The sequence below is a fragment of the Lithobates pipiens genome, unplaced genomic scaffold (assembly GCF_037356315.1).
Source record: "Lithobates pipiens isolate NorthernLeopardFrog02 unplaced genomic scaffold, aLitPip1_a1.2 Scaffold_16, whole genome shotgun sequence".
Taxonomy (NCBI): domain Eukaryota; kingdom Metazoa; phylum Chordata; class Amphibia; order Anura; family Ranidae; genus Lithobates; species Lithobates pipiens.
In genome coordinates, this window is record NW_027507748.1 from 148,607,362 (window position 1) to 148,635,067 (window position 27,706).

Sequence of the window (27,706 nt, forward strand, 5' to 3'; positions counted from 1 at the left end):
GAGAGCCATACTTACCAGTCCTGAAGAGCTGGGAGACATTCCACCACAGACCCACTCCTGCGCAGTTACAGGGTGGCTGCTGGCCCCGGTATACTGTGATCCAGACATCAGTAGCCCGGTCATATGTATACCCCGGAGCATTGAAGCTCACCGACCAACTCTGGAGCTGAGGCATGTCGTGGCCTGCCGAGCCTTAGCTGCGGCCTGCTCACGCTCGATGGCCGGACTGGGGAGACTACAAGCATATCATTACCAACCTGTCACCCAGCCGGCAGTTGATAAAAGATCTCAGGATCTCTCATCTTGCGCAAAAAGCAGCAAACCTGCAGGGTTTCCTAGGTCATTCTCCTTGCTAGGCAAAATAAAAACTGAAGCTGCTAGGAGCAGTGTGAAGGGTTGATAGCACGGGGCCCGCCCCCTGGGGCAGGATTAAAGTTCTGTGTATTATGTAACAATTTTGCCTAGTTTCTCCTAATGGCAGGCTATACAACCCATTTAGTTACAGAGAGAAGCTGTGTCAGTTGGTGAATATAAGAAAAAAAAAATGCCATAAATATATCCCCTTATTTTGTAGATGCTATAGGACAAGGATTTTGTTCAGATACAACCACGCAATTATCAGTTAAAGAGACGCAGTGCGGTATCAAAAAATGGCCTGGTCATTAAGGGGGTAAAAGCTTCCGGGGCTGAAGTGGTTAATGGCATTTCAGTCTTAGTCTGTAAGGTTCAATATTGAGTTGGCCCACCCCTTGCAGCTATAATAGCTTCAACTCTTCTCTGAAAGCTGTCCACAAGGTTTAGGAGTGCACCTATGGGAAGGTTTTACCATTCTTCCAGAATCGCATTTGTGAGGTCAGGCACCGACGTTGGACAAGAAGGTCTGGTTTGCAGTCTCTGCTCTAATTCATCCCAAAGGTGTTCTATTGGGTTGAGGTAAGGACTCTGTGCAGGCCAGTCAAGATCCCCCACCACAAACTCTTTCATTCATGTCTTTATGGACTTTGCTTTGTGCACTGGTGCACAGTCATGTTAGGATAGGAAGGGGCCATCCTCAAATGCTTCCCAAAAAGTTGGGAGCATGAAATTGTGCAAAACGTCTTGGTATGCTGATGCCTTAAGAGTTCCCTTCACTGGAACTAACAGGCCAGGTCCAACTCCTGGAAAAACAACCCCACACCATAATCTCCCCTCCACCAAATGACTTCGACCATTGCACAAAGAAAAGTCCATAAAGACATGGAAGAGCGAGTTTGGGGTGGAGGAAATTGACCGGTCTGCACAGAGTTCAGAGCAGAGCCTTTGAGACACACCTTCTCCTCCATCAGTGTTTGTGAGTGTGGACCTGGAAGAATGGTCACACATTCCTATAGACACTTCTAAACATTGTGGACAGCCTTTCCAAGAGAGTTGAAGCAGTTATAGCTGCAAAGGGTGGCCCAACTCAATATTGAACCCTATGGATTAAGACTGGGATGCCATTAAAATTCATGTGTGTAAAGGCAGGTGTTCCAATACTTTTGTTAATATAATGTATGTGGACAATAGGAGGCAGACCCAAGAAAGCTTTTACCAGTGTTCAGTCGCCTAAAAGGTAGCTGTATATAACCCATTTTCTATCACTCAAATTCCTGTGGCTTATACAGGCAGTCCCCGGGTTACAAGCAAGATTTTCTGTAGGTCTGTTCTTATAATGGAGCTCCAGCGAAAAGGGGAAGTTCTGCTTTAAGTACTCCTCCCATGCCGCATTTGGCAGGTCTTTTTTTGGGGTGGAAGCGAGTACCTACTTTTGACCGGTATCCGATCCCACTTCTGCTCAGGTCGCCATTCCCCCTCCCTCCTTGCAGTCTTCTGGGACATGTCACAGACTGCCAGACCATTCAGTAGGCGCAGCACGACTCACGCACGCGCAGTGTCCACAGTTGAAATGCCAGTGTCTGGGAGAGAGCCCATGGGAAGGGGCGGCTTGGGTGAGCACATCGCTGGATCTTGGGACAGGTAAGTGTGCGTTTATTAACGACTTCAGCCTCAGAAGGATTTACTCCCTTCCTGACCAGAGCACGTTTTGCAATTCGGCACTGCATCACTTTAACTGGCAATTGCGGTCGTGCACCCAAAACATAATTGACGTCCTTTTTCCCCACAAAATAGAGATTTCTTTTGGTGGTATTTGATTACCTCTGCGGTTTTTATTTTTTGCGCTATAAACAAAAAGAGCGACACTTTTGAAAATAAATATCATATAAATTCTTCTACATATTTTTGGTAAAATAAGCATATTTATATATATATATATATATATATATATATATATATATATATATATATATATATATATATATATATATATATATATATATATATATATAGGTTTGCGCGTTTTTTTATTGTGTCAGTAACATTATAGCAGACACATCGGACACTTTTGACACTATTTTGGGACCACTGTCATATATACAGCAATCAGTGCTATAAAAAATGCACTGATTACTGTGTAAACTGTGTATTACTGTGTAAATGATACTGGCAGTGAAGGGGTTAAACACTAGGAGGCGATCAAGGGGTTAAGTGTGTCCTAGGGAGTGATTCTAACGGTGGGGTGGGTGGGGGAATGGGCTACTCCCAACAACAGGGAGCAGTGATCTGTCACGTCACTGGGCAGAATGGGGAAATGCCTTGTATATAAAAGGCATCTTCCAGTTCTTCCACACCATCATATAGGGTCCGCAGGACCCACAGTAATGGTCACAGAGCGCACCCACAATGACGCTTCTTACACTCATTTGGCCAGCCGTGCCATTGTCCCGATGTATATCGTTGTGCGCTGGTTGGCATGTGGTTAAATGTCATCAGTTACAGTAGTTTATGTAGCTGCTGGCTTTTAATAAACCAAAAAAAATTATTGGAGCTCCTTTAAGTTGAATTTGTATGCAAGTTGGAAAAGGAAAATTGTTTAAGTGCAATTTCAGCCCCAAAAAAATTAAGTTATTGATAGCTAGCATAGGGAAAGGTTAACACCCCTGTAAGGTTTGTTCTGCTGTCTGTGCCCCCGTTTAGAAAATTTCAGCTCACTTTCTTTGCCTGTGACAATTGGATTTTGAAGATTTTGGGTTGTTGTGGAAACAAGGATTGGTGGTAAAACTTCAGTGGAGACACCTTTTTCCCCATAACTATTACAGGAATTAATTTCCCTTCCTATGGGGTAGATTCCCTCTCACCTCCTGTTGTTGCCCTTTATTTGTAAGTATAAGTCATATGGAGGTCAGAGGATTGTAATTTGGGGCGGGGGTTAACTACCTGTACTGTACACAGGGGAAGTGGTTAATGGGAGAGCTGACCTCACTTTAAAATTAGCAGATAGCAGGCTTCAACATCACAAGAAGCTTGTTAAACGCCTGCTAAAGCTTGCCAACTACTTGATTAACCACTTAAGCTCTGGAAGGTTATACCCCCTTCCTGGTGAGACCATTTTTTGCGACACGGCACTGCGTTGCTTTGACAATTGCACATCATGCGACGCTGTACCCAAAATTGATTACCTTTTTTTCTCACAAATAGAACTTTCTTTTGGTGGTATTTGGTCACCTCTGAGGGTTTTATTTTTTGCGCTATGAACAACAACAAAAAAAAAAAAATTTAAAAAATATTTTGACTTTCTGCTATAAAAAATATACAATAAAAACAAATGTAAAAAAGCAAATGTCTTCATTAACTTAGGTCACTTTGCATTCTACTACGTTTTTTTTTTTTTTTTTTTTTACAAAGAGACAGCAGCGGCTGTTTCAGGGCACTTTAAAGGGTGCGATTTTTAGCGCTGTAGTGCCTGCAAAGCGACCCAGTGTTAAAGGGGCTTTAAAAGCTTCACGATACCTGCTTAAAGGTTGCCTAAAGCATTACAAATGCTTGGCAAGTGCTTGCTGGACACACTGCTTTAATACAAAGTGACACTATGTGAATAAGGCCAAAAATATCTTTAAATGCAGAACATATGAATGTACCTCACCTAAGCAAAGACATTTTATTGAGTCCATCTGAGCTGATGCCATCACGGGAGAGTAGATTACTGAGTTGTAACTCCTGGTTATCTGCCATTCGCAAAAGATGACTGAGCTCCTGCTGCTGCATTGTTCTCATTTGCTGTTCAATTTCCTCAGCTATTATTGGGCTCCCAGTGTATGAGCTAGGGCCATATTGCCCTGACTGAGCTGAGAATCCTGCGTAATATGTCCCAGGATAGATTCCATTGTTCGGGCTCATGGAAAACGGCACGGAATAACTACCATAGCCATATGGTGAACGGCCATAGTAGTATGGATTATCAGAGTTCTGAAATTTGTAGTAAGATGCCAGGGGAACAGAGGGGTAGCTATCACTCTGAGAAGAAGGCGCAGACTCATCATCCGTGTCCAGAAAATGAAGCTGAGGGCTTTGATTTTTAAGAGCAGGCTTCTGCTCAGGGTTGTTCGGGTCCCATAGACGCCGGTTAGCTCCACCACGCCCTCTACCACGGACACCTTTTGTGGAAACGATGGGAAGTGGCTTGGTGCTGCTTAGTTCCGGTGTTCCAGTAGTGTTGGATAAGTCTGTGTTGGCTGGAATAATAAGAATGCCTCTTCCTTTGCCCTTTGGTTCAGCTGACTTTTCTCTTGGTTCCTTCTTCTCCATATCAGTCTTGCATTTGAAATTAGATCTTTCCCCAAATCTCCTGGACCTGTTCTCTTCATTGTTATGGTGATGTATGGATTCTTTTTTCAATTCATAATTGTCTCGGCTCTTGGGGCTATCAGCTTTGCTTGGGCAGCCATTATCAGTGAATCCCTGTCTCTTTTTCAATTTGTTCCTACTTGCTTTCGCTCCATCCAACCACTCGTAATCTTCCTCAAATGAGTCTGTCGAGGACAACGATTTCTGTTTCTTTGAAAGTACCTTTTCTTTCCGATCTCCGGTACTCCTCTCTCTTTCTTGACATTTCTTACTCACCTCTGCCAAAACTCCTTCTTCGCTGCTATTGTTGCTTCCAGCAGAACTGGTGCTACAAGTTCGTGTGCGAGTTCTTCGCTTGTCTGAATGGGAATACCGTTTAGTCTGGCCAGACTTATACTCCTCCTTTCCTTGTCTTGATACATAGGTTTCTTCACTAGTCCTGTTATTTTTCTCTCTTTCTGACCTCTTGTATTTGTCATTCTTGGTAGCTTTATTGCCCTCTTCTAGAGGAGGCTTGTGATTTTTGACTGCATTGGCAAGACCTTCCTCAGTTACAATTTTCAGTTGTTCGGTTTTTCCTACAATATCTTCTGTCACGTCACTTAGGGATTCCTTTACAGGGGTCTGAAGACGTCTTCCCGGCTGGTAAATCAACCGATCTGGCTTTTTGGCTCTCTTGGAGCTTTTTCGATCTGGAGTTTCTGGTCCATCATTCTCCATGTCATTCTCCTCCTGATTGTGATCTCTAGAGGCAGCAGATGAGTTTATCCCATTAACAACAGATTCACTGTCATTTGCTTTCTCGCTTTGTAGACCCTCAGTGTGATTGATTCCATTTTCAGAAAAATCCAGTTTAGGCTTATTTCGCAATCTGGATAGGCCAGGTTTGTATATCTCAATGTCTGGACGTCTGTTGTCCTTCCTTTGTCGGGGTTCCTTCATCTCCTTTACAGCCCCTAAACAACAAAACAGCAAAATTGTAATACCTCTTGGAGCTTAGATAAATGCGAACACCACCACATATACACATACAGTTATAAAGAAACACAATACTAAAATACAATGCCTGTAAAGGAAACGAAGTGTAAATCTTTGGGTAAATTAAAACACTTAGTTTATAACAAAGTTTTCATTTCATACTCTCCCTGTCAAAGCAGAAAAGTCAGCACAGAGTCAGGATCTAAGGTCCCATGGGGACTGCCTTATTTACTACCTGAGCTCAGTGCTGGTAACTGACTGACTGGGTTTTTGTAGGGTTTATCTGTCAAACAAAAATTTGCAGCAAACCACTGGAGCTCTACAGCAAATAATGTTGTAAATTAAATAATCTGCCACCTATTTATCCTTGTTATAGTAAGAGTCGCAAGTCGTCAGGCTTTTTTTTTTATCCTGGTGATGTAGAGACAAGAAATATGGGGGCCCGCAATAGAAAAAGAAGTTCCAACCTTTTCCCTAATTCAATGTAATTTTGTTGCCACCTGAATAAAAGTATTTCCCATCAATCCCCTGTCCCTGGGGTGGGACGTGAGGAGAAATCCACCAAAAAGGAAAAGTTGATGGTAATAAGCTTAAAACCACACATTTTTTTTTCCCCTACTTTTGGATTGAGCGAGGAAGGAAAATATATATATATATATATATATATATATATATATATATATATATATATATATATATATATATATATATATATATATATATATATATATATATATATATATATATATATATATATATATATATATGAATTGCTTTCTGTTATTTTATTTCATCTAATAAAATTAGAAAGTTTGCAAAACAAGGATGGACTGCTTTTTACCCCAATCAAACGGCAAGGCTCTCTTTTTAGTTTTGGACAGAGCTGAGATGGATTTGAACACCTGTCAGGTTTTTATGGCTGTGATCCCATTAGGCCCCATTCACAAATGCGCAGATTTTTTTGTGCTATAGCTACACAAAACACTGCAAAGGACCCCATGTAGCATATTGCAGGGTTCTGGTTTACCACATTTAGGGTGCCATTAATATCTTTGCTACTCAGGCCAATTCTGACATTTCTCTTCTACATGTAAAAAATCTTAATTTGTTTGCTTAGAACACCCAGATATATATTTTAGCAGATGGCTAGAGAATAAAATGGTGGATTTTTTTTTGATTTTTTTTTTAGGTCACGCGGTATTTGGCCAGGAAATGCTGATTGGCTTAGCGAACCACAGTACAGAGCCTTGTGTTTACTAACATAGGGCTCTGTACACAAAGCAGAGATCTGACAGTTTTTTCCTCCCTACAAAGCAGGAAGAAATATCAGCTGTATTGATAAGTAAAGGCAGCACATACTGCACACTTTACACTTGTTAGCCACACAGTTAATCGCTTCCCAGCCAGTGTCATTAGTACAGTGACAGCATATGCTATTATCACTGACCAATGTATTAGGGTCACTGGTGTGTTCTCTCTCTCTCTCTGTGTGTGTCAGATAGTCCACCGCACTATAAACACTCAGGACCAAGGTATGGTAAATGAGACAGAGCCTGTGTCTCTCATACTTTGGTCCTAAGTGTTTATCATAGTTCACGATTACATAATTTTGTGGCTATTGAGATTGCTCACCTTGTTGTAGGGGCTGTTTATGGGAGTATTTAGAGTTTACGGTTTCATATTTCTTTTAAAAATGTCTTAAATATTGTTTAAGATGTGTATTTAACCACTACAATACAGGGCACTTTTACTCCCTTCCTTCCCAGCCCAATTTTCAGATTTCAGCGCTCTTGCAATTTCAATGACAATTGCGCGGTCATGCTACGCTGTACCTAAATGAAAATTGTATAATTTTGTTTGCACAAATAGAGCTTTATTTTGGTGGTATTTGTACACGTCTCTGTTTTTTTATTTTTTGCAATATAAACAAAAAAAAGAGCAGAAATTTGGAAGAAAAACAATATTTTCTTCTTTCTATTTTAAAGAAATCCAATAAAATCTAATTTTGTCATAAATTTAAGCCAAAATGTATTCTGCTACATGTCTTTGGTAAAAAAAAATTGGTTAAGTGTATAATAATTGGTTTGTGTGATCATGGACATATGTACGCAAATGATCACGTACATATGTGTGCAGGTGATCACGGACATAGGTGTGCAGATAATCACTGGGACATGTGATTTTAGTGGGACATATGTGGGGGACATGTGTTTTTATTATTGGAGACATGTGTGTTTTCACTAGACAAAACAACAAAAAACAAGTAAAAAACAGCTCATACTCACTGATCACCAGCCGGCTGCAGCGATCCGCTCTCCTCTCCTCAGCGACGACTTCCGTGTGAGGAGAGGAGAGCCGATTGCCTAGCAACTGGTTGTTTGTTTACATCACATAACAGCCGTGATTGGACACGGCCGTCATGTGATCAGGAGGGCCAACCGCAGAGCCCTCCTGCTGATCCAAGATGCGTCGTGTGCGGGTGACACGAGCACATCGGGATTGTGCCGCTGAGCGGGCACACGCGCGCGATCACCCTACTTCTGAAGGACGTTCAGGAACATCCGCTCAGAAGTAGAGAGCTCCCACCCGGCCAATGTACATATATATAGTAGTAAATAAAACATTTTTATACATCACTATGTCATATTATTCCATTAGGTGGTTTCTGCATCTAAAAGTCCCATTACTCTATTTCTTTTTGTTCTATGCAATCCGGGGTGTGGTGCTGTATTTTGGTTGATATACGCTATTCTAATCTATCGATAGTTTTCTATTTAAGATACATTAATAATTGAATTTATTCAGCATGAGCTTGTATATCCTGCAATGTTAACATTTTTGGTAAACTCATTAAATAAATCCAAGCTCTGCAAGCTGAGATAACATGCACTGCATTGATGCATTCACACAATTTCACAGTAACCATGAGATAAAACAAAGTTCAGGAATATGCCTTTTATCCCATTGTTTTGCAAATCTAAGTACACTACAAACTATGATTGATATTGCTGTTTTACTAACCTAATACTGTATCAACAAGACTGGCTGGGAAGGGGTTAACATATAGGGTGGAATCAAGGGGTTAACTGTGTTCCTACCAAGTATAATGTGTGCCGCTTTTACTTTCTGATCTGGCTGTTTCTCCCCACTTTTCAGGGAGAAGAAACAGCCAGATTGTTACTCATATGTACAGAGTTGTGCGTTTGTAAACTGCTGCCATAACAACGATATTCCTCTTCAAAGAGCAGATGTATACTGATGGCGGGCAGTGCATAAGCGGTTAAATGTAACCATATTGCTACACTTAGAGGCGCCTCTCTTATTTTTAAACTCTGTAGCTTCTGGTGAATTTTGCTTCTAATATCCTTGCGGAGGCTTCCATTTGTGGATGGACATTTTATGGTTACACAACCTGTCACATTTCTATAATCTTTTTATAAATACTATAATAAACTGAAGGACTTATGAATAAATGGTTGTGGAGCAAATCATCTGAGATTCCATTATTTCTGATGGGGAAATTTGCTTTGATATAAAAAGAGTGCTTTGGATTACAAGCATGTTTCCGTAATGAATTATGCTTGTAATCCAAGGTTTTACTGTACTTGGGTCTAACTAACTTTTTACAATTAAAAAAAAAAAAAACTTTTTTTTTTTTTTTACATCACATGGGGACAAAAAGTTCACTATGATGATTTCTTTGGTGACAAGTTCTCTTTAACAAGACATCCAGAGTATAAAAGACGCTGCATGCCTCCCCTGTGCTCCACTGAGTGTTATGCAAATCGCACCACATTACATTCTTTCCTGTCCTTGATGGCCAGAGAAACGGTCAACAGGACCCAGAAGTGACGTCATACACATCACTTCCGGGTCAGCAACAATAACACATGTCCGCTCTCCCTCCCTTTATCAGGCAGCACTCAATATGCCAGGCCTAGCAACACAAATGGTCAAGCGGCACCCAAAACACAGAGCGGTTTTGGGGGGGGCGGGTTGCACGCGGGGTGTGTGGAAGCACTTGGGCAGCAGCGTAGCCACCCGCATGCTTCCAGTGAATGGGCTGACAAAAGCCCAGGTGTCAAGCCCTGCCTTAGGGAGTAAGGATGAGCACTGGCACGTTTGCATACACCATGTGCAGTCCAAGTCGACTTCCTGGCGGGCTCTGCACGTGGTGTATGTGAACACGCTGGAGCTCATCCCTATTAAAGTGGTTGTAAACCCTTACAACACGCTTTGACCTATAGGTAAGCCTAGATTAAGGCTTACCTGTAGGTCCAAGAAAAATCTTACATATAAAATATATATTTGCCGAAAGGCAGGCGCACTGAGCGCGCCGCTGCCAACGGCGATATGCCACGAGTGACGTAATCACGGCTTCACCAAATGACAGAGCCGGAGCAGCGAGACCCACCGATGGAGGCTCCGGACTACAGGGGACAGCGGCGACTTCGCTGGCTCCTGTGTCAGGTAAGTGACACATAATGGGCTACTATGCGATGCATAGTAGTCCATTATGCTTTACCTTTGCAGGGAATCAAAGAGGAAGTAAACTCATCAGGGTTTACTTCCTCTTTAAGGAGATTCACCTTCTCCATCTGTCCTGGTGAACTCACACCTCCCAACTTTCTGAGATGGGAATGAGGGACACATATCAGCAAAAGTATGCAGGCTTAGGACACACCCCTGGCCACACCCCCTTAAAAAGGGGAATTGTAAAAAAAAAAAAAGGGGGGGGGGATTGGTTAAACCGACAAATGTTTTTTTCCACCACTATTATTCCTTTATATTGGCTTTTGGAATTTACAAATGCAGCAATTTAGAAATTAGATGAAAGGTTTAGCCCTGGGAATCACTTTTTGAAAGATAAAAAGTGTATTTTATATACATCCATATAGATTAGACTAAAATGAGGGACAAATGAGGAGGAATGAGGGACATTGCTCCAAATCAAGGAGAGTTGGGAGCTATGGGGAACTCTATTACCAAGAGTGAAAGGATATCTACAATTTTGGGTTGTCACCAGAACAGGAAGAGAGAGGAAATCTTCCAATGGGGACACTACTTCTGGGACTCCCTCAGAGTGACTTGCTCTGACTTCCTGCTGTGGCTATGGGACAGGAAGTAAAAAAAGAGAGATCACTCCGATGGGACAGAGATGAGAAAAAGACCTGACAGGGGTTGTCTTACTCTTTATTATTTGCCTCCAGTTGTAGTGTGAAGGAGTCATGTGAGCCCCTGTCTCCTGGTGTGCGCACTGTGTCCCCTCATGCCTGTGTCACCCCTTCTCACACACTGCCCAGCACAAGTTGTGCCTCACACCGCTGAGGACCCCTCCAGGAAGGCGGGACCCCGGCGGGACTCGAGCTCTCCTTCTCCACTCACCTCGGCTTCCCGCGCTTTCCCCAGCTGCCAGCAAGTCCCGCAATTCAGAGGCAGAAATCCTAACCCTCTCTAACGTCGCCGCCATCTTACCAGCGACCGCCAGGAATCAAAACAAGAAGTGAGGTATTAGACGACGGCGAGCCCGCTGGTCCAAAATGAATGCCTGACGCTATACAGACATGGCCACTGTTGTGTTCAACGTGACTGTACGGAGTGGCGTGTGGGCGTAGCCATGTTATTGTACGGACAGTGTCCTGACAAAAGCTGCAACCTGTCAGAAAGTCCAACCGCGTGTATTACGCATGCGCGAGCATATGCACAAGAAGGGCTTCCTTCTGCAGGTCGGGTTGCGACGTAAAAGCCATCAACTACATCAACTCCTCTTGCCGCCGCACCGCGCCTGCGCGATCTTTGTGTAGCGCCAGAACAACGGGATCAAGGGGGTGTGGCTGCGGAGTGGAAGCATGGATAGGGGCACAGCATGACGTGGGGCGTGGTCATGTTCTGGTATAAACGGTTTAGTAGTTGCACGGGTTGTGTGGGTGTAGCTGTGTTATTGTACCTGTCAAAAACCCCAACCGCGTGTACTACGCAAGCGTATACACGAGGAACAACGGGGTGAGGGCACACCGTGACGTGTGGACGTGGCCATGTGCTTGTGTGGGTGGTATAGTTACACAGAGTGACGTGTGGGCGTGGCCATGTGCTTGTGTGGGCGGTATAGTTACACAGGGTGACGTGTGGGCGTAGGCATGTCCTTGTATAGATGGTGTGGTTGCGCTTCGTGACATGTGGGCTTGGTCATTATTGTGTGGACGGGCGGTGTAGTTTGCACGTCGTGATGTGTGGGGGGTGGTGACATCATTGTACGGAAAGGCTGAGGGCAGACTGCAGTACATGTGGAGTTTGGTGCGCTCTGCTCTTACTACTTGCCTGCTGTCTATGTAGCTTGAAGGTGAGAGTGGAAAATATAGCAATTGAAGAGTCTGTGGAGCAGGCTGGCGAGGTATATAGAATAAACTTTATTTGTAGTGTTAGTGGTCAGACATGAGATTTCTGCAGAGTTCAAAGTCCTTCATTAGTTATATTAACCACTTCAGTACTGGGCATTTTACCCCCTTCTTGCCCAGGCCAGCATTCAGCGCTGTCACACTTTGAATGGCAGTTGTGTGGTCTTGCAACACTATACCCAAATGCATTTTTTATCGTTCTTTTTGCACACAAATAGAGCCTTCTTTTGATGGTATTTAATCACCACTGGGTTTTTTATTCTTTGCTAAATAAACTAAGGCCGAATAAACGGAGACCAAAAATTGTGAAAAAAAAAAAAAGTTTTTCTTAGTTTGTTAATTTTTTTTTGCAAACAGGTAATTTTTTCTCCTTCGCTTATGTGGCTGCACTGTTGACATCTGATGAGGGGGCACTGATCGGTGACACTGATGAGGGGGCGCTGATAGATGGCGCTGATGAGGAGGCGCTGATAGGTGACACTGATGAGGGGGAGCTGATAGGTGACACTGATGAGGGGGCGCTGATGAGGAGGCACTGATAGGGGGCATTGATAGGTAGCACTGATTGGCAGCTCGGATAGGTGACACCTATCATGAGGAGGCGCTGATAGGTGACACTGATGAGGGGGCGCTGATAGGTGACACTGATGAGGGGGCGCTGATAGGTGACACTGATGAGGGGGCGCTGTTAGGTGACACTGATGAGGGGGCGCTGATAGGTGACACTGATGGGGCGCTGATAGGTGACACTGATGAGGAGGCACTGATAGGGGGCGCTGATGACGAGGCACTGATGAGGGGTCATTGGTAGGTAGCACCGATTGGCAGCTCTGATAGGTTTCACCTATCAGTTCCTCATCAGTGTCACCTATCATGAGGAGGCACTGATAGCTGACACTGATGAGGGGGCGCTGATGAGGAGGAACTGATAGGTGACACTGATTAGGGGGCGCTGATACGTGACACTGATGACGAGGCACTGATGAGGGGTCATTGATAGGTAGCACCGATTGGCAGCTCTGATAGGTGACACTGATGAGGAACTGATAGGTGACACTGATGAGGGGGTGCCGATAGGTGACACTGATGAGGGGGCGCTGATGAGGAGGCACTGATAGGGGGCATTGATAGGTAGCACTGATTGGCAGCTCTGATAGGTGACACCTATCATGAGGAGGCACTGATAGGTGACACTGATGAGGGGGCACTGATAGGTGACACTGATGAGGGGGCATTGATAGGTAGCATCTCTAATAGGTAACACTGATGAGGGGCCTCTGATGAGGAGGAACTGATAGGTGACACTGATAGGCAGTACTGATAGGTGACGCTAATGAGGAGGTATTAATAGCCAGCACTGATAGGTGACACTGATGAGGGGGCACTGATTGGAAGCACTGTTGGGGCTGCACTAATAACCAGTGTCCTGAATATCAGTGTAGATTTTCCTTTCACATAAGCCGGTTATCGGCTAATCTCTCCTCACGCTGTCAGCGTGAGGAAAGGCAGATAACTGGCTTGTGTTTACATCGTGATCAGCTGTGATTGGACGCAGCTGATCACGTGGTAAAGGACCGTTGTGATTGGCCCTTTACACTGATCTGTAATCAGCTGTGTCCTATGGCAGTGGGTGCAATCACAGGAGAACGTCATATGACACTCTCCCAGAACTGGCCAGCCCCGCTGTAGCCGTCCTTCTGCTATAGCACAGTCAGGAAGTTGTTAACTTGCCACAGCTGATACCTTTCTGAAAATGCTCTGCTTAAAGCAGACCTTCGCCTGCTTAAAACATGTTTCATATTACTCCTTACCTCTTCCTTGCACACAATCGCACAAGGAAAATGTAAAAAATGTACCCTTCCAGTCGAGGGCCCTGCGCAATGCAAAGGTTAGATGCTTGTTGTCTGAGGCACTCTTAAGCCCTATACACACTTGGATTTTCTGCAGATTATTGTCTTCAGATTTACCAAAACCATGTAGTACAAGGACCTGCCTGATTGCATACAAATTGAAACTCCTAAGGTTTGACCTCATATATGGTTTTGGTAAATATAAAGACAAAAATCTGCAGAAAATCTAATGGTGTGTATGGGGCTTTAAGGCTAGTTCAAAATGCATTTTGATTATAAAGTGTTTTTGAAGCATTGAAAAAGCATTAGGAAAGCTTGTCAAATGGGCACGAAAGTGCTTGCAGTGTTGGCAGCACCAGTATCAGCAGGTTACAATGCAGGACCTGCAGTCCTACACTGTAAGGCTTTGTTTACATGATCTTGGGGAGCTGTAAAAACAGGTGATTGAGCCATGGTTTCACCACTATGTTAGTAAATACTCTGCTGCAGTTATGGCATGGCAACAGTTAAAGAATATCAAAATTTATACAACCGGTTATATTTGGCAGGCATTATCTCTGCCAAATGCAACCCATTTAAAGGAATAGGGCTGAACTGCAACTGTGAGCCAAATGCTTGGTTCATGGTTTCAGTGTGCTTTTTCAGTTGAAAATTCCTATTTGGCTAAAAGAAAACAGGCATTTAGGAGGCAGCAGTATAGCTGGCAGCTGCTGTTGTACTGCCTACTGAAAAGTGATCCACTACCAAGCTGTAGAGACCACACCTCCTATAAAAAAGTAATTATTTAGGATGCCAGGGCCACCCCCATCCCAGAGCTTCACAGAGAAGAGAGCCTCAGCTGCTTGGACCCAATGGATGTGGTAAGTTAAAGTGGAAGTCCATGCAAAAACTAAAATCTCTGCATCTATAGACACCAACAATCTTAGCGCTAACCTATCTAGCCATATAAAGAAAAAAATAGTATCTATATATACTTTTTTGAACCCTATCTCCAGCAGCAGAAGCTCTGTAGAGGACACCTCCAGGGATGGACTGGCCATTGGGACTACCAGGAGTTTGCCGGTGGGCTGAATGGCTCAGTGGGCCAGTCAGGTGCAGTCCTGGAGCCGCTCCTCTTTGACAGTGAGTGATCGCGATTTCACTCCTGTCAGGAGGAGCTGCTTCCGTCACTTGCTGGAGAGAGCTTAAGGCGTTATGCTCCCTCCAGCCTGCACGGGGGATAGACAGCTGGCAGACTTTCCTTCCTCTCTCCCCTATCACTTATTATCACTTGATTGGAAAGAGGAACGAAAAGCTGCCTTCAAAACTGTGAGTACATGTGGGAGGGGGGCTTCTGTTGGGGACACTCTGATGTGAAGGGGGCTTCTGTTGGGGACACTCTGATGTGAAGGGGGCTTCTGTTGGGGGCACTCTGATGTCAAAGGGGCTTCTGATGGGGACACTCTGATGTCAAGGGGGCCTTCTGATGGGGACACTCTGATGTCAAGGGGGCCTTCTCATGGGGACACTCTGATGTCAAGGGGGCCTTCTCATGGGGACACTCTGATGTCAAGGGGGCCTTCTTATGGTGACACTGTGATGTCAAGGGGGCCCTCTGATGGGGACACTCAAAATTAAAGTGGGCCGGTCATGATGAAGTCCAGGGCCAAATTTTTGTCCCAGTCCAGCCCTGGACACCACCGACAAGGGCTGTGAAATGAATGGGAAGTGATGTCACCCATAGACTTACTATGGGACTTCCATGTCATCCGTTTTCTCTGCACCCGCTTCCGCAGCGAAGCCGCGTCTGACAGCTCAGCAAGGGATCAGGTCGGAGCAGCTTTAAAAAAGGTATGTATACTAATTTTTTTCTTTACAGGGCTAGATAGGTTAGTGTTCGATCATTAGGGTCTGTAGATGCAGGGATTTTAATTTTTGCATGGACTTCCACTTTAAAGTCCTTTCTGTGGGAACCTCAGCATAAACAAGAATTTAATCCTTGCAATGAGGGGTGGACCCCCACTGCAAGGGTATCATTTTCATTTCACCGGAGTTCAGCATTAAGTGCCGTTTAAGGAGACCTGCCTGTTTAAAGATCTTAAAAAATCATGGAAGCAGGCAAGGAAAAGAATCATGCCGATACTCCTTATGGCGGCAAAAAGGGCTGATTCCGAAAAACTGGTTAAACAGTGAAAAGACAGATCTGAGAGACTAGTTGGATAAAATAGAGTACTATAATAAGATGGCAAATCTGGAAAGTAGAGATAATAGAAAATCTCTGACTTATACTCAAAAATGGGAAAAATTTAAATCTACAGAAAAGTATATGGGAAAAAAAGGGTGGGTTATGAAGATAACATAGGAGAGAACAAGGTTGGGGGGGGGGGGGTGGGGGGTAGGGTAGATAGGGGTCTAAACTATGGGGTAGTGCTTTTTGTTTTGTACGTAAGCGTAAAAATACCCGATTAATAAAAATAAAAAGTTTGAAAACTGTTAACCACGATGATGTGAAAACGAGAAGAGACCAAAATTTGAACTGGGAAAGTTGAAATAAGTCTCTCTGGATATTTAGCTGAGGTGGCAATAAAAAAAAAAAGTGCTGTTTAAGGTCTTTAGATTTTAAGATCATTAGAAATCATTATACAGACATATAACTGTTTTACAGGGAGAATTAATGTTTATTAGATACACCTTTTGCTGGTTGAGCAGTACTTGCTTTGTGTTTCAGAATGACGAGTTCTACATTCTGTATTGCATTAAAAGATGTGCAGGAAGCTTACAAAAGAATCCAGAATTTGATTCATGTAACGCCAGTCATGGTCTGTTCCAGCCTTGATGCACTCACTGCGCGGAAGCTGTTCTTTAAATGTGAACTGCTACAGAAGACTGGATCTTTCAAGGTGAGTAAGAATATAAACTTTTTGGTTCACAGATGCATCTTAAATCACCCAAAAATGGAAAACGCACATATATTTTAATCTTCAGATAATGTAACCACTTGCCCACTGGGCACTTAACCACTTCAATACCGGGCCATAGTCAAATGACGCCCACAGATGGGATCTCCCATCCTGGGTGGGCGTCATATGACGTCCTCGGTATTTTGCCGCTCCTGCGGGCCCCCGGGCACAGCCCATCCCTGATCTGTGTGGTTTCCATCCCCGTCCACCCCCCGATACACGTGACCGGCCATGTCCAATCACAGCCGGTCACAGAATGTAAACAAACCGCGGTAACGAGATGTTACCGGGTTCTCCTCCTCACACACTGATCGTGTGTGAGGAGGAGATTTCGGTAACATCTCGTTACCGCCTAGTGTACACCAACACACACTGATCCCCCCCCCCCCCAATAAAGAGGACCTGTCACCAGCCATCAAAGTACCTGTCATCACCCATCACAGCCCATCTGAGTACCCGTCGGCCCATCTGAGTATCCGAGTACCTGTCACCAGCCGGTCAGAGTACCCGAGTACCTGTCACCAGCCGGTCAGAGTACCCGAGTACCTATTTGCAGACCATGCCTCAGAATACACATTGAGGTGTTTGCTTTCCAAAATGTCCTGGAGCTCCAGGATCTTCAAAAGTGTGATAGGTAGGAACGAAATGGGATGTGTAATTTATGCTCCTAGAACGCCTGAAGGTACTACTTCCATGTTGGACCTCTGTGTAAAAGTCCTACACATGTGGTATCGCAAAACTCAGGAGTAGCAAAATGTTTTTTGGGGTGTAATTTTTGCTATATACATGCTATGTGTTAGAAATAGATTATAAATGGGCAACTTTGAGTAAAAAAAAAAAGAAAAAAAGATTTTCATTTTCTTTTCATGTTTTCTGAAGACTTGTGTAAAAAAAATTAACCATTCAAAAGACTCATAATGCTTCATAGAATATACTTTGGGGTGTTTTTCTTTCCAAAATGGGGTCATTTTGTGGGTAATTGCATTGTCTTGGTGCTCCGGGGCCTTCACAATTGTAATAGGTCGTTTTTTTGCACTATAAATGGAAAAAAGGCCAAAAATTTTGTTTAAAAAAAAATGCATTTTCTTTGTCTCTGTTAGAAAATTTAGCAAATTAGTAATTTTTCTTAATAAATTTTGGACCAAATTTATACTGCTACATATCTTTGGTAAAAATAGCCCAAATCAGTGTAAATCATTTGGTCTTTGTGAAAGTATAGCATCTACATCTACAAGCTATGGTGCCAATCATTGAAATTTGATCACACTTGATGTACTGACAGCCAATCTAATTTCTACTAACAAGCCAGGACAGTACAAATCCCCCCCCCCCCCCCCCCAAATGACTCCTTTTTAGAAAGTAGACAGTCCAAGGTATTTAGTAAGAGGCATGGTGAGTTTTTTTAAATTGAATTTTTTTCTCACACAGTATATGCGTACCACAAATTACACCCCAAAACAAATTCTGCTACTCCTCCCGAGTATGGCGATACCACCTGTGTGAGACTTTTACACAGCCTGGCCAAATAGAGAGGCCCAACATGCAGGGAACACCATCAGCCGTTCTAGGAACATAAATTACACATCTAATTTCTAGACTACCTCTTACACTTTTGAAGGCCCTGGAGCACCAGGACAATGCAAATTCCCCAAAAATTACCCCATTTTGGAAAAGTTAACACCCCATCGTATAATCTATGAGGCATTATGAGTCTTTTGAACTTGTAATTTTTTTTCCACAAGTTTTTGAAAAATTTGGAAAGAAAATGAAAACTTATTTTTTACACAATTGTCTATTTATAAGATATTTCTAACACATACCATGTACATAGCAAAAATGACACCCCGAAATACATTCTGCTACTCCTCCTGAGTATAGCAATAGCACATGTGTGAGATTTTTTTCCAGCCTGGCCACATACAGCGGCCCAACATGCAGGATGCACAGTCAGTTGTTCTAAGGGCATGCATTTTAAAATCTAATTTGACTACCTATTACAATTTTGTGAGGCACTGATAAGCATGAATGAGCCATGGGTGGAGCACAGAAGGTGCTATTGACATTACATTTTCACTACATGTCGGCCACGACAAGATGCTCCTCACAAGATTTCTGACAGAGTGAAAAAAATTATCAGAGGAGTAGTCCAAGAGCCAAGGACCACTTGTGCTTCAGAAAGACTCGAAATTAGCAAGTACAATTGTTTCAAAGAAACCAGAAGTAATGCACTCAACCACCATGGCCTGTATGCATGCTCACCAAGCAGGACTCCATTGCTGAAGAAAAAGCATGTTGAAGCTCATTTTAAAGTTTGCTGCACAACATTAAGCCAAGCCAGTGAAATACTGGAAGAATATAGTATGGTCAGATGAGACCAAAATTTAACTCTTTGGATGCCATAATACGTCAAATGGCACTGCACTTTAGATCAGAGTTCATAGAAGAGGCCCATGGAACCTTCAAGATTTGAAGACTGAGTGGAAGAATGGGCCAAAAATCACACATGAGCAATGCATGTGTTGTGGAAATTGTATTATATAAGATTTATGCTAGGATGTGTGTTTTATAGATTATCATCTGTCTCCCTGTGTCTGATTTAATCAAGGAGCGCTCTAGCTGAAATTAGACCAGCGGTCAAAACGATCAGTATGAAAACCTTCTCATGAGATTTGAGACGTGTTCTGTGTGTGTGTGGAGGTTTGTTGGTTTGTAGTTATCAAGCGTAATGCTGGGCTTCTTTCCTTCAAATGTCTATGCACATTAGAGAAGCAAAGTCTGCATAAGAAGAGAAACCGATTTATACAGTGCCTTGCGAAAGTATTCGGCCCCCTTGAACTTTTCAAACTTTTGCCACATTTCAGGCTTCAAACATAAAGATATAACATTTTTATTTTTTGTGAAGAATCACCAACAAGTGGGACACAATTGTGAAGTGGAACGAAATCTATTGGATATTTTAAACTTTTTTAGCCAATAAAAAACTGAAAAGTGGTGCGTGCAAAATTATTCGGCCCCTTTACTTTCAGTGCAGCAAACTCACTCCAGAAGTTCAGCGAGGATCTCTGAATGATCCAATGTTGTCCTAAATGACTGATGGTGATAAATAGAATCCACCTGTGTGTAATCAAGTCTCTGTATAAATGCACCTGCTCTGTGATAGTCTCAGGGTTCTGTTGAAAGCGCAGAGAGCATCATGAAGACCAAGGAACACACCAGGCAGGTCTGTAATACTGTTGTGGAGAAGTTTAAAGCCGGATTTGAATACAAAAAGATTTCCCAAGCTTTAAACATCCCAAGGAGCACTGTGCAAGCGATCATTTTGAAATGGAAGGAGTATCAGACCACTGCAAATCTACCAAGACCTGGCCGTCCCTCTAAACTTTCAGCTCAGACAAGGAGAAGACTGATCAGAGATGCAGCCAAGAGGCCCATGATCACTCTGGATGAACTGCAGAGAACTACAGCTGAGGTGGGAGAGTCTGTCCATAGGACAACAATCAGTCGTACACTGCACAAATCTGGCCTTTATGGAAGAGTGGCAAGAAGAAAGCCATTTCTCAAAGATATCCATAAAAAGTCTCGTCTAAAGTTTGCCACAAGCCACCTGGGAGACACACCAAACATGTGGAAGAAGGTGCTCTGGTCAGATGAAACCAAAATCGAACAACACAGCTCATCACCCTCAACACACCATCCCCACTGTCAAACATGCTGGTGGCAGCATCATGGTTTTGGCCTGCTTATCTTCAGCAGGGACAGGGAAGATGGCTAAAATTGAGGGGAAGGTGGATGCAGCCAAATACAGGACCATTCTGGATGAAAACCTGTTGGAGTCTGCAAAAGACCTAAAACTGGGACGGAGATTTATCTTCCAACAAGACAATGATCCCAAACATACAGCAAAATCTACAAAGGAATGGTTCACACATAAACGTATCCAGGTGTTAGAATGGCCAAGTCCAAAGTCCAGACCTGAATCCAATCGAGAATCTGTGGAAAGAGCTGAAAACTGCTGTTCACAAACACTCTCCATCCAACCTCACTGAGCTCGAGCTGTTTTGCAAGGAAGAATGGGCAAGAATTTCGATGTGCAAAACTGATAGGGGCATACCCCAAGCGACTTGCAGCTGTAATCGCAGCAAAAGGTGGCTCTACAAAGTATTAACGCAAGGGGGCCGAATAATTTTGCACGCCCCACTTTTCATTTTTTTATTAGTTAAAAAAGTTTCAAAAATCCAATAGATTTCGTTCCACTTCACAATTGTGTGCCACTTGTTGGTGATTCTTCACAAAAAATAAAAATTTTATATCTTTATGTTTGAAGCCTGAAATGTGGCAAAAGGTTGAAAAGTTCAAGGGGGCCGAATACTTTCACAAGGCACTGTATCTCTAGCAAACTTCACTATCCCCTTTTGGATACATATCTGTTTTTATAAGAGGACATTGATATCTGCCTTGTCAGTGTACTTGTACCGTATATTGACAACAGCAGTAGCAATATCCCTCAGATTGTCTCAAGCCTGTAAAGCCCCATACACACGATCAGAAATTCTACCAGCAAAAGTCGGATGTGAGCTTTTGGTCAGAAATTCTGACTGTGTGTATGCTCCATAGGACTTTTGCTGGCAGAATTTCAGCCAGCAAAAGATTGAGAGCAGGTTCTCTATTTTTCGGACAGAAAAATTTCCGATCGTCTGTACAAATTCCAACACGCAAATTGCCTACGCATGCTCGGGAACAATTCGAAGCATGCTCCGAAACACTGAACTTTATTTTCTTGGCTCATCGTAGTGTTGTACATGACTGCATTCTTGACGGTCGAAAGCTCAGAGGACTTTTGTATGACTGTGTATATGCAAGCCAAGCTTGAGGGGAATTCTGTTGGAAAAATCCGCTTGTGTGTACAGGGCATAAGAACAATTAGAATGATCTCACTAGATACTGTTTACTTTGAGCAGTATTGAGTGGGCTCCATGCTGATTAAGATGGGGCGTGTGCACTTCTACCCCCACCCTACTCTTCCTGTGAGTGCCCCCCCCCCCTTTACTGTTTGTCATTTCTTGTGATGTAATTTTGTATTGAGGAAGTGATTGGCTATTGTGGCCATCAATTCCTGTTTGTCATAGCTTTTGTGATGTTGGAATAAAAACCAAGGGCATGCTGGGTGGAGGGGAGAAGAGCATGTTGCTGAGAACGTAAGCTATGGCGATGTCTGTTTACTTGGGGATATATACGGGAAATAGAGCTATAGATAAGATGCATTATATCATTAGACAAAATGTGTGCTTATTGGCACAGGAGATATGGTGCGCGCATAGCATACAACCAAATTTCCCTGACACGTGACTAGTTTCTCTATACAGGAGGTGTCTTGACGCTGTCATTACCAACAAAGGATTTTGTACATTTCAGTTAGCGTGTGCAATACTTTTTCCCTGTCTCATTACATTTTATTACACATAGCTTAATTTCCAAACTTATTTGTTTTGGTTTCTTTGTATGTATAGATTGCATTGATTGTTACCAACATGTGGTGAAAAAGTCAATAGCACCTTTAGAAATATTTACCTCGAAAAATGGTGAGGTGTTTATTACTTATTTTACCCACTGTATGAATCATAGTTGAGATCTTTTGTTTACTCTACAGCGATTCACTATATCATGGAATCTCTATGGAGTGCAGAAGTGTAAGTGCCTAGGAAAGACCACCTTCATTCCTCGATCCTCATATTCCCAATAACTTTTCTAGTTGGGTTTGCCAGAGATGCAGATATGAATGAATGTGCATGCATAGAAAGAGGATAATTTAAAGTCCACTATGGACAATTAATTTTTTTACATATTTTTCAACAGTAAGAGTATTTTAAAAAGGCTTCTATAATTTGTCTAGCTGCGTGTATGGTGACATATTTGAATATCAAAGATCACAACAGAGACTCTGAAGTGCGGTTTCAGTTGATTTCTAACATCTTGGAAAGACCTGCAGCATGTTTTCATAAGAGAATTGAAAGGTTGTCAGGTTCTTTTTTTTTTGCCATAGAATAAAAGGCAAGAGTTGCTGTGATTTTAGTGGCCCTGTTGTACAGAAGCATATTTCCACAATGCCTACAGCTACATGAGTGAATGGGGACTTATTTTAAAGTGCTTTAACTGCTTCTTCTGAATGTTTAAATACTTTACTTTAATTTGCATACTCTGGACCCAGATTTGCTATAAGGATCTTGTTTTCACAGATGAACATGGGCTACTTATGGCATACTTGGGCCATCAAAGCTGAGTTGCAAGGTTATATGGAGAAATTGGAAGAGTTCTGAAAAAGAATGTATAGTTGTCGGGCATTATGATTCACTAGATGTACCTACCTCTCATTATTTTCTCTCCAGAAAACCTGTGCCAAATTCATAAAATGTATTGTGACCATGCATTGCTGTATTGATCTTTAGCACTGCTGAATGGCACACCTCTTCCTGACCTTCAGTTATAAAACAACTGGCCTGGGAGTCGAGAGTGTTTACCAACTTGCTCACATTGCCTGCTATCCTTAACCACTTTCCGACCAGCGCACGCCGATGTACGTCGGCAGAATGGCACGGGCAGGCATATTTGCATACAGGTATGTCCAATCTTTAATGCCGCCCTGCTATCGTGAGCGCACCACTGGCGGCGCGCTCGCATGCCGGTCGGGACCCCCGTGAGTCCGGTCGCGGGTCCCGCGGACTCGATCGCCGCTGGTATACCCACGATCGTCTCGCGGGGCGGCTGAATGGAGAGATACCATTGTAAACAGCATCTCCCCGTTCTCCCTAGCAACAAGTGACGCTGATCTCTGCTCCATGTGATTGGAGCAGAGATCAGTGTTCACTAAAATAAAGCCCAGCCACCCACAGTTAGTAACACACCGCTAGGAACACTTAACACCTACACTGCCACCCACTGGTTAACTGCTTCACTTCCAGTGTCATTTACACAGGAATCACTGCATTTGTATAGCAGTGATTGCTGTATAAATGACAATGGTTCCAAAAATGTCCGATGTGTCCGCCATAATGTCGCAGTCACAATAAAAATCGCTGATCGCCACCATTACTAGTAAAAAAAAAAAAAAAAAAAAGTTATAAAATGCCATAAAACTATCCCCTATTTTGTAAACGCTATAACTTTTGCGCAAACCAATCAATCGCTTATTATGTAGAAGAACACGTATCGGCCTAAACTGAGGGAAAAAATTTTTTTTATATATATTTTTGGGGGATTTATTATAACAAAAAGTAAAAAATAATGCGTTTTTCAAAATTGTCGCTCTATTTTTGTTTATAGCGCAAAAAATAAAAACCGCAGGGGTGATCAAATACCACCAAAAGAAAGCTCTATTTGTGGGGAAAAAAATATGTCAATTTTGTTTGGGAGCCACGTCGCACAACGACGCAATTGTCAGTTAAAACGGCGCAGTGCCGAATCGCAAAAAGTGGTCTGGTCTTTAGCCAGCAAAAATGGTCCGGTCTGTAAGTGGTTAAGCCCCATACACACAATCAGAAAATTGTACAAAAAATACAGATTTCGGAGCGATCATTAGAGGTCGACCGATGGCCGATATATGATGCCGATTTTTTTTTTTTTTTTTTTTTTTTTTTTTTTTTTTTTTTTGGGCCGATATGTTAGGCCGATTTATTTATTTTTTTTCCCTCCCCCATCCCCCCCCACCTTCATCTCATAAAATCTAAGTTGGACACCTTTCACACTGGGGCGTTTTTCAGGCGATTTTGGGCTAAAAATAGCGCCTGTAAATTGCCTTCAAAACGGCTCCCTTGCAGTCTGTGTGAAAGCCCGAGTGCTTTCATAATGAGGAGATGCCCTGGCAGGACGTTAAAAAAAAAAAAAAAAAAAAAAAATCCTGCAAGCAGCATCTTTGGAGCGGTCTCCACCACTCCTGCCCATTGAAATGAATGGTCACCACTGCTGAAGCATATGCAATGCGATTTTTGCAGCAGTGCTTCACTGCCCCGCTAGCAGCCGAATAGCGGGGCTAAAATGACGGTAAATCGCTGCTAAAACTTGCAGCGTTTTACCGTCAACGCCTGCCCGATCCAGTGTGAAAGCAGCCTTAATAAGTGATGCAGAAAATTTCTTACACATTTATTAAACAAAACAAACCTCCAATCAGTTCACTTGTTTGTATATTTTAGATTTAAAAAAAAAATATTTATTAAATACACAAAAACAGGTACTCAAAACTACATAAAATATTGCAACAACCGCTATTTTATTCCCTAGGGTCTCTGCTAAAAAAATATATATAATTTTTGGGGCTTCTGAGTGATTTTCTAGCAGAAAATACTGTATTTTTACTTGTAAGCAACAAGTGTCAGAAAAGATTTAGTCTTTAAATGGTTAAACTGAGAACTTCTACACAGGGAGTTCAGCCCATTGAAGAAGAAACATTGTATCACTTTGATCTTTTCTTGGCAGCCTGCCCAGAGAGGAGGAAAGTCCTTCACTGATGTCTTCAGGCAACTTACATTGACTTCTATTAGGCTCGGTTCACACAGGGGCGACGTGACTTCAGGACGACTTTGTGAGGCAACTTGGAGACGTCTTGAACACGACTTAGACACGACCTGGGGCGACTTACAAGTTGCCCCAGGCCAGGCGACTTTTGCCGTGGCCAATCAGAGAATGAGCTCTGAAGGGGGAACTCCACGCCAAATTTATGAAAAAAATTTGGCGTGGGTTCCCCCTCCGAGAGCATACCAGGCCCTTAGGTCTGGTATGGATTCCAAGGGGAACCCCCTATGCCGAAAAAACGGCGTGGGGGTCCCCCCCAGATCCACACCAGACCCTTATCCGAGCACGCTACCCGGCCGGCCAGGAAAGGGGGTGGGGACGAGCGGGCGCCCCCCCCTCCTGAGCCGTACCAGGCCGTGTGCCCTCAACATGGGGGGGGGGGTGCTTTGAGGGAGGGGGGGCGTGCGGCCTCCCCACCCCAAAGCACCTTGTCCCCATGTTGATGATGAGGACAAGGGCCTCTTCCCGACAACCCTGGCTGTTGGTTGTCGGGGTCTGCGGGCGGGGGGCTTATCGGAATCCGGGAGCCCCCTTTAATAAGGGGGCCCCCGGATACCGGCCCCCCACCCTATGTGAATGAGTATGGGGTACAATGTACCCCTACCCATTCACCTGTAAAATAAAGTACAAAAAAACACAACACACAAGATAAAATAGTTTATTGCACAGCTCCGGGGGTCTTCCGTCTTCTGGGGTCTTCTCCCCGGCTTTCTTCCTCGCCGCCGCCCTCTTCTTCCGACTTCGGGGGTCTTGTCCCCCTCTTCGGTTCTTCTGCCGGGCCACCGCGCCTTCTTATAGCTCTTTTACAGGCGGTGGCCCGGTCTTCTGTCGCCGCCGCCTTCCGCTCTTCTCTTCTCCTGGAGATGTTGACTCGACGCTCTCTCCGGCCGCAATGCCAGGGACGCGCTGCGCGGCGACTTATATAAGGACAAGGGGCGGGGTCATCGGTTGATGCCACATGGGTTGATGTCACATGGCGACAGTCCCAGCATCCTCCGGGACTGACATTGTAAGGGGGCGGGGTCACCATGTGACATCAACCCATGTGACATCAACCGATAACCCCGCCCCTTGTCCTTTTATAAGTCGCCGCGCAGCGCGTCCCTGGCATTGCGGCCGGAGAGAGCGTCGAGTCAACATCTCGAAGAAGAAGAAGAAGGGAAGGCGGCGACGGCAACAGAAGACCGGGCCACCGCCTGTAAAAGCTATAAGAAAGCGCGGTGGCCCGGCAGAAGAACCGAAGAGGGGGGACAAGACCCCCAAAGTCAGAAAAAGAGGAGGGCGGCGGGGAAGAAAGCCGAGCTCCTCCGCTAGCAAAAGAGCTAGAAGAAGATAGCGGAGGAGTCCGGCGAGAAGACCCCCGAAGACGGAAGACCCCCTGGAGCTGTGCAATAAACTATTTTATCTTGTGTGTTGTGGTTTTTTTGTACTTTATTTTACAGGTGAATGGGTAGGGGTACATTGTACCCCATACTCATTCACATAGGGTGGGGGGGCGGTATCCGGGGGCCCCCTTATTAAAGGGGGCTCCCGGATTCCGATAAGCCCCTCGCCCGCAGACCCCGACAACCAACGGCCAGGGTTGTCGGGAAGAGGCCCTTGTCCTCATCAACATGGGGACAAGGTGCTTTGGGGTAGGGGGGGGCGCATGCCCCCCCATGTTGAGGGCACGCGGCCCGCTCGTCCCCACCCCCTTTCCTGGCCGGCCGGGTAGCGTGCTCGGATAAGGGTCTGGTGTGGATCTGGGGGGGACCCCCACGCCGTTTTTTCGGCGTAGGGGGTTCCCCTTGGAATCCATACCAGACCTAAGGGCCTGGTATGCTCTCGGGGGGGGGGGGGGAACCCACGCCAATTTTTTTTCATAAATTTGGCGTGGAGTTCCCCCTTCAGAGCTAATAATTCTGTCAAAGTCGCCTCCTTATATACAGAGATCCGACTTGGAGGCGACTTCCATTGAAATCAATGGGTACAAGTCGCCTACAAGTCGGATTGAAGTAGTATAGGAACTTCTTTTGAAGTCAGAGCGACTTCAGTAGCGTGCATTAAGACGGCTCTCATTCACTTACATTGATTTTTAAATGTTGTCCGACCTGAGGAGACTAGGGGCGATCTGAAGTCGGATTTGAGTCGCCCCTGTGTGAACCGAGCCTTACAGAAGTCTTTTGCAAGTCGCGCTGAACATGTAATCGGCTTTTTTATCAGCACAATCGGCCGATGCCGATTAATTAAAAAATGACAAATATCGGCCGATATATCGGTCGACCTCTAGCGATCATACGAT

At 44.0% G+C, this 27,706-nt stretch overlaps 2 protein-coding genes across 4 annotated transcripts in view; one reads left to right on the forward strand and one right to left on the reverse strand.

The window, feature by feature from the left end:
- Positions 1 to 11,369, reverse strand: part of SMG6 (SMG6 nonsense mediated mRNA decay factor) — a 479,367-nt gene extending 467,998 nt beyond the window's left edge. The window contains exons 1-2 of the mRNA XM_077480585.1: positions 11,065 to 11,369; positions 4,001 to 5,657 (exon numbers count right to left, since the gene is read on the reverse strand). Of these exons, the coding sequence (XP_077336711.1) occupies positions 4,001 to 5,657; positions 11,065 to 11,149 (1,742 nt within the window). The 5' untranslated portion in view covers positions 11,150 to 11,369. The remainder of the gene's footprint in view (positions 1 to 4,000; positions 5,658 to 11,064) is intronic.
- Positions 11,370 to 11,856: 487 nt separating this feature from the next.
- SRR (serine racemase) overlaps positions 11,857 to 27,706 on the forward strand; it is a 57,895-nt gene continuing 42,045 nt past the window's right edge. Inside the window, exons 1-2 of one of the 3 annotated variants that reach the window (XM_077480588.1) lie at positions 11,857 to 12,019; positions 16,632 to 16,803. In XM_077480588.1, the coding sequence (XP_077336714.1) occupies positions 16,633 to 16,803 (171 nt within the window). In that variant the 5' untranslated portion in view covers positions 11,857 to 12,019; position 16,632. Of the gene's footprint in view, positions 12,071 to 16,631; positions 16,804 to 27,706 lie in introns of all 3 variants that reach the window. The other 2 variants (XM_077480589.1, XM_077480591.1) reach the window with 2 other exon arrangements.